At 44.7% G+C, this 6852-nt stretch overlaps 2 protein-coding genes across 2 annotated transcripts in view; one reads left to right on the top strand and one right to left on the bottom strand.

The window, feature by feature from the left end:
• Nucleotides 1-688: 688 nt before the first annotated feature.
• RSRP1 (arginine/serine-rich protein 1) lies at nt 689-3659 on the top strand (the record flags this gene model as incomplete). Its single annotated transcript, XM_010000639.1, has 4 exons — nt 689-1309; nt 1647-1801; nt 2951-3034; nt 3471-3659. Coding segments are annotated over 4 exons (1049 nt in total), but the record flags the coding sequence as incomplete, so codon positions are not given.
• A 993-nt stretch (nt 3660-4652) lies between these two features.
• The window catches only part of SYF2 (SYF2 pre-mRNA-splicing factor), a 2681-nt gene continuing 481 nt past the window's right edge, over nt 4653-6852 (bottom strand). The window contains exons 2-6 of the mRNA XM_010000638.1: nt 6470-6595; nt 5785-5902; nt 5593-5683; nt 5335-5433; nt 4653-4818 (exon numbers count right to left, since the gene is read on the bottom strand). Coding sequence (XP_009998940.1) covers nt 4653-4818; nt 5335-5433; nt 5593-5683; nt 5785-5902; nt 6470-6595 — 600 coding nt within the window. The remainder of the gene's footprint in view (nt 4819-5334; nt 5434-5592; nt 5684-5784; nt 5903-6469; nt 6596-6852) is intronic.

Raw genomic sequence — 6852 nt, 5'->3', positions numbered from 1 at the left:
GCTGCCAGTACAGAGGGACAGCCATTTTAATTATTAATATATAACCTTTAGAAGTGTTACACCCTTTACAGGTCATATCCAGTAAATCATTAGCTGTATTATTCACTAGCTAAGTGAATTCTTTTAATAGCAACTCACTACGTGCACTAATGGGATGTGTGGGATTTTGTGCTGGTAGTTTATTAATGTATGGTCAAGATCTTAAAGTGGTTCCTTTGTACCTTGATGGTACTTTATTTAATTTTTTTTCATATCTTGGAGGAAAACAGCAAATGCTTATTTTGCATTGTAGATGCAACCTGCAGCATTTAAAATGGATTGAGGATAAAATACCTTAAATTCTGTTTGGAGAAGAAAAAGGAAAGGTGTCACTTGTATTGTCAAGAAGTGTGTGCTTACCTACCAAATTAAGGGTTTTAAATTCAAAAGCCCTACAAACCAACCTGTCTTCTAAATTCCACACAGAATTAATCATGGTTTAAACCAAAGCCCTTTACAATTTCATCTAGAACACTTGACTACAGGAGAGGAAATTGATACTTGTCATCTGCAAAACATGCTGATTAACTGGATAAGAATTGCCAGTTGTAATTGTGCTTCAGTTTTGTGCCCATGTGTCATAATGTTTGTTGTTGCTGTGTAAATGACTTAGAAGAGTTACCAGCTTCCCCCTTCCCACCCTTTTCAGGAACAGAGACTGGCTATTGTAGAACAACAAAAACAGAACCAGCTTCTGAAAGTAACAGCGTGGAGAAAACAGTGGTGAAGAAAACCGATGACATGACAGGCTTCATGGATGACTTAACCCTCAGCTCACCGAAGAAGAGAGAAACTTCTTTGAGATCCAGGAGAAGTTGTGATAGGTCATCAACAAGGTCATCCAGCAGATCCTCTTGCAGCTCAGAGTCCAGTTCAAGCAGTTCCTCCTCAGCTTCCTCCAGGAGCTGGAGCCGATCCAGATCAAGGTCATGGGCCAGAAGAAACAGTTCCAGGAGGCACAGGAGATATTCTCGTTCCTACTCCAGAAGCCGTTCCAGGTCCCGTGGCCACGGGAGGTACCGAGGGAGGTACCGTGTCAGGCACTACCGGAGGTACCACCGCTCCCCTCCGAGGTACAGGTCACGCAGCAGGTCGTGGTCTCGTGGAAGATCTTACTACAGAAGGTCCTATTCAAGAAGCAGATCCCGTTCCAGAGGCTGGAGATACTATGGATTTGGGAGAACCATCTATCCTGAGGTTTACAGGAGCTGGAGGAGCAGGTCCCGATCAAGATCCCGGAGTAGGTCACCTCTCCATTTGAGTGAAAAAGGTACTTGGGGTTTGTTGGGTTTTTTGAGACTTAAATTGTGTGACAACCTCAAAACATTTATATTTTAAGCAGTCAAATTACCATCTCTACTTTTTTTATGGAACATAACTGATCATAGCAATGGGGAAGGAAATCTTCAGGGTTGTAAAAACATATTAAAAAGAGGTGAAGTAGTTCAGAGCATATTCTTAGCACTTCAGATGGAGCTTAATCTACCAAGTTGTGATAAAAATTAGTAACAGTTAATTCTTAGATAGGTGTAGTGATAGTAAACCTGCAGGTTTTGGGTATGTGCGAGTAGGTGTATATTAAACGTAAGAGTGACTTTTTCTTACAGAGAAGAGGGAGCTTCTGGAAATTGCAAAAGCTAATGCTGCAAAAGCTCTGGGGACTGATAACATAGTCTTGCCAGCAAGCTTGAAGATCCTTACTCCTTCCAAAGAGATAAAAAATGAAAAAAAAGAGCATGAAGCTGCTGGAGAGTCAGCTGAGGTAAGTATGAACTGGAGTGGTCTCAATGAAAAGGTAAACACTTCTGAAAACTTGTCTGCATGGATGTGTTAGTTTTTAACTGTGGACTTTGTGATGTGAATTCAAACCCACAAATGCTAAAACCTGCTCTAGAAACCACTGTAGACCCTGTGTTAAGCTCAGAGCTCTGTGGGCTCCTTGGAGGTGGTTGGCTCCTGAGTCCAGGCAGGCTTTCCAGTAGTGCCAGGCTGGGAAGGAGAGCTGGATGTCATTTATTCTTTTGAGTTGACTTTCTTGCCCATTACTTAAAATTAGTTTGTGTTTCTGACCTAAAACAGGGAGTCTCCTTAACCAAACCTAGTGACTTGTGTGGGGTTTCTTAAAGCTTATATCTTTCTACCATTTTTTTTAAACTGTTAAAATTTTTCCATATGCAACAAACTTGTTTCCCAGAAATTACATACCCAAGCACACAATGCATTTTACATACTTTATTTCTGTCTTATAGAAATCATGACTATGGTTCCAGACATGATGAAGAAAATCTGTTGGTAATGAAGGGACTTGTGGGCTGTAGCTGCTGTGAATTTAAGGGAGGGAGAAACTTGAGCAGCTTAAACTGAATTTTAGTTTGGCTCTGTTCTGGTGTGTTAACCTGGTAAATGCAAAACTGCTGTTTCTGTGACAAGGATCAGGTGCTATTTCAAATGGAAGTAAATTTACTAAGGGTTTTAGCCGAATGGTCCAGGCATCCCTTTCATAATATATGCAATATATTCCAGATATTGAGAGAGTACAGAAGAAGAGGCCTGCATCACTTGCAGATAAGTTTATTGTCATTATCCAAAGCTCTGCAGGACAGACATGCAGAACTTAATGCAATTGACCACTGCACTTCATTGTATGGCATTCCATGCTTGGGATCCTTGGAATCCTGTTTGTAACTGGGGCATGGATATCAGGTCACACATGAATTGGCACATGGATCAAAATACTGACTGCTTTGCAAAGCAAGTTCAACCTTTATCTGTTTGCATATTTAGTAGCTTACAGCTACTTTTGATGTAAATACCTGAAACAACTCCACCAGAAAGTTCATACTCTAGTAACTGCCTGAATGTGCAGGGAATAATGTGTCCTCCCTCTAAAGCTCTGTGTGCTCCTCTCTAGGAGACCAGAAGCCTGGCAGAAGACATGACCAAGGGTGGAGTGGAACGAGCAGCCATACAGAGAAGCATTTCTTTCAGTCCTAACGTAAGTATCATTTCCCAGGCTGGAATTCTTTCACTTCACCCTTTCTGTGTTAGGGTTTTCCTAGCATTGGTTGCCAAATTAAAGATCTTGCTAGTAAAAACCTGAGTGAGCTGGATCAGTATTTCAGCAGTAGAGCACTCTAAGCACACCAGTGTGTTTCAAATATATTTTTACAATAATATCATAGACTCAGAAGTGGTTTACACAGACCTTACTTCAGGTTACACATTTTAATATATTTTACTAATGCAGAACCAAGGAAAAAGCAACTGGGTCCCATGTCAGATAAGTGTAGATAATTGATATTTGGTAGATGTGAGGTCTCTTAAAAAGCTGAAAAGAAAACACTTGTCTCAGCAGCACAAATAAACCCCTTGAAGGTGGCAGGTCTAAGTATGTTCCTTCTACCATTTTGAAAGGTGATTTCTTTTTTCAGAATACCATGGCAAAACCTACAGTCCTACAGAAAACAGTGAGCCATGTTGTTAAAGAACCAGCAGTTTCTCCTGCAAGAGAAGAAGACAGAAAGGGAAGTCCCTATGGGCAGTGGGTTCCTGTCAAGAAGGAGGAGAAGAAAACATTTTTAAACTTCTCACCTAAAAGTGCCCCATTCCGGGCCCGCTAGTGGATTTTTCTTGCTGTCTGTGACTGCAGGATTATACACACTTCAGTAGAGAGATCTGAAATTTCCTTATCAGGTTGAAGACTTGTTAATACTGTGTATTTATTGAGGTCTTGATTTTGGAATCCTAAGTTTCTCTTTCAGATGTAGAGCGCAGAGACCCAGAAGCCACAGGTGGGAATTTTGTGTATATTTGTATATATTTTGTATTTCTTTAAAGGACTAGAACCTCCAGGTGGGTAACTTTTTCTAAATAGTTCCATAGCTGTTATTTTGAACACTTGATTTACATTGTGTAACTGTTTAAATAAAGTCTAGTTTTCCACTGGCTTCTTAATGTGTCAAGTATTAGACCTGTGTTTGGTGGCTGTCACCTTTGTCTTGGAAGTGGTTATTTCCAGAGCTCCAGCAGTTAGCACTTAGCTCATGGCTCAGCACCACCTTTATGAAGAAAAAGTACTGCAAGTAAGTTGCATGATTTTGGAAACAGTTTAACTCATTTTTGTAAATAGCTATTATTATTAAAATAAACTGACTTGGACTCCTCTTGTCTGGAAGCTTCTTTTAAGAAATGGCTGAGGTGAGATGGGCAAATGTACTAAGGATTTATTTTGTGGCATCAGAAGCTGATGCTTGAGCTGGTCCCTGTTCCCACCTGAGGAGGATTCCAGGAGCTGCCCTGGAAGAGCTCCAGGTATGTTCCTCGAGCATTTTCATCTTGCCTCATGTTTTCAGGAACTTCACCAGACTTCAGCTACTGAAGAACAAAGAGACAAGTTTTATTCTAGATTGAGGGATGAGAGTTTGTGTTTATTTAGAAGATGACACTGCACAAGCTGGTTACTTCTACAACTAAAAGCTGTGTACAGAAAATCACTTCTACATGGAATATCCGTTGGTTTTACAAATTACAAAGCATTTTTGGATACAACTTAGAAAATCACCTGCAAAACTCTGCAGAGCTGCTGTGGGCTGTGCTTGGCTGGAGAGAAGGGCTCAGACAGCTGTGCCTCTCTCCAGGTTCTGCTTGATCTCGGCCGTGTACTTCCCGTAGAACCTCTCTGCCTTCTTGTTGAACTTGGCGTTGCGCTCGTTGATGTAGTCGATGTCGGCGTCGTCGTTGTACGGGCGCCTGCGGCTGTACTTCTCACGCTTCTCGATCCTGGGGACAGAGAGCAGCAGCTGCAGAGCTGTGGGGGGAGCCTGGGGCTTTGATTCACAGCGTCACAGTGGTGGGGGTTGGAAGGGACCTCTGGAGATCATCCAGTCCAACACCCTCCTAGAGCAGATCCCACAGGAACACATCCAGGTGGGTTTGGAATGTCTCCAGGGATGGAGACTCCACAGCTTCCCTGGGCAGCCTGTCCCAGGGCTCTGGTACCCTCAGAGCCAAGAACTATTTTCTAATATTCAGGTTAAACCTCCTGTGCTCCACTTTGTCCCATTACCCCTTGTCCTGTCACTGGACACCCCTGAGAAGAGTCTGACTCGTCCTCCTGCCACCCCCTGTAGATACTGACCACCACTGATCAGATCCCCCCTCAGCCTCCACCTCTCCAGCTGAACAGCCCTGGCTCTCCCAGCCTCTCCACAGGGCAGATGCTCCAGCCCCTTCATCTTAGTGGCCCTGATGACAAAGCTTCCCCATGTCACACACATTATCTTGGTGTTTACTTACTGCTTCTCAAGATCTGCCACCATTCTGTCAATTCCTTCCTTAGAGGGCACATGAGTTCCATGGAGAAGACTGTCAGATGTGGGATAAAGGGCCTCACCACTGCAGAAGAGAATCAGGAGCAGCAGTTACACACAGACCTGCTGCTCTCCCCTCAGCCTCCTTTTCTCCAGGCTGAACATGCTAAAAACTAATTGTGCATGTGCTGAAGGGATTTCTTTAGGTCCCCAGGGTTTGAAATACCCCAGATGAGGCACTCACTACTGCTCCTTGAGCTTCTCATACTCCTCCAGGTCAGGTTTGATCTGCCGGGTCAGCCTCTGGTACTGGCGCAGCTGCGCGGCTGCGTAATCTGGGCAAGACAAGGAACTTGTGTGAAGTCCATCACTCCATTTACAGCTGAAATCCTAACAAAACTGTTCCTTACAACAATGAGGTTGTTAAAGCCATTACCTGAGAACCCGAGGTCTGGATTTTTCCTCTTCTTTTTCCTTTCCCATCTGTCTGCCTCCTCAGCACTGATCTCCAGCAGCTTGACCCGCTCGTAGTCTTCTCCTCTGGCTGCACATTCCTGACACACAGCACAGAACAGCTCAGCTTTAACAAGACAGTGGTCAGGCATCAAACTTGGCTGTAACTACCTAGATAAGTCCAGCCAACCTCTAGTGCAGGACAAGAATTTAGATCACCAAGAGCTTAATTAGGTGAGAGATTTTGTGGGGGTAATGACACCTGTATAAGCTTCCACTCATCATAGAATCCCAGAATGGTTTGGGTTGGAAGGGACCTTAAAGATCACCCAGTCCTAACCCCTGCATGGGCAGGGACACCTCCCACCAGCCCAGGCTGCTCCAAGCCCCATCCAACCTGCCCTTCAACACTGCCAGGGATGGGGCAGCCACAGCTTCCCTGGGCAACCTGGGCCAGGCTCTCACCACCCTCACACCCAAGAATTTCCTCCTCATGTCCAACCTCAATATCCCATCTTCCAGTTTTAATCCATCCCCCCTTGTCCTCTCCCTCCCTGCCCTTGTCCCAAGTCCCTCTCCAGCTTTCCTGGAGCCCCTTCAGGCTACCACAAAGGGGGGCTCAGTGTCACCACAAGGTTATGGAATGCTGGAATTAATTGTGTCTTTACCTTCTTTTTCTCCTCCACCTTCAGCTCCCACTCCAGCCGAGCTTTTTTGGCTTCCCAGTTTGGTGGCAATTTCAGTCTTTTATCCTCTTCCACCACTTCTTGGTGATTCAGCTTCCGAGCCTCATTCTAGGAGCAGACCCGGTTGTTACACGCAGCAAAGCTCGATCCAAGCAAACCGGAAATCCCGGGATCACGGGAGCCCATCCCGGGCGGGGACCAGGCTGCTGGGCACTGAGCCCACCACCCAAAATACTGCATTTAGCGAAGGGCTAAATAAAGAATCACCCGGACTGAGGTTACACAGGCCGGGGAATGGCTGATGTGATGGGAGCAGGAAACCGGCGGGACAACCACCCCCAATCCCGGGAATTCCGGGCCGCAAC

The sequence above is a fragment of the Chaetura pelagica genome, unplaced genomic scaffold, assembly GCF_000747805.2.
Source record: "Chaetura pelagica isolate M959 unplaced genomic scaffold, ChaPel_1.0 scaffold676, whole genome shotgun sequence".
Classification (NCBI taxonomy): domain Eukaryota; kingdom Metazoa; phylum Chordata; class Aves; order Apodiformes; family Apodidae; genus Chaetura; species Chaetura pelagica.
Note: the sequence above shows the minus strand (reverse complement) of the source record. Positions and strands in the feature narration are given on the sequence as shown.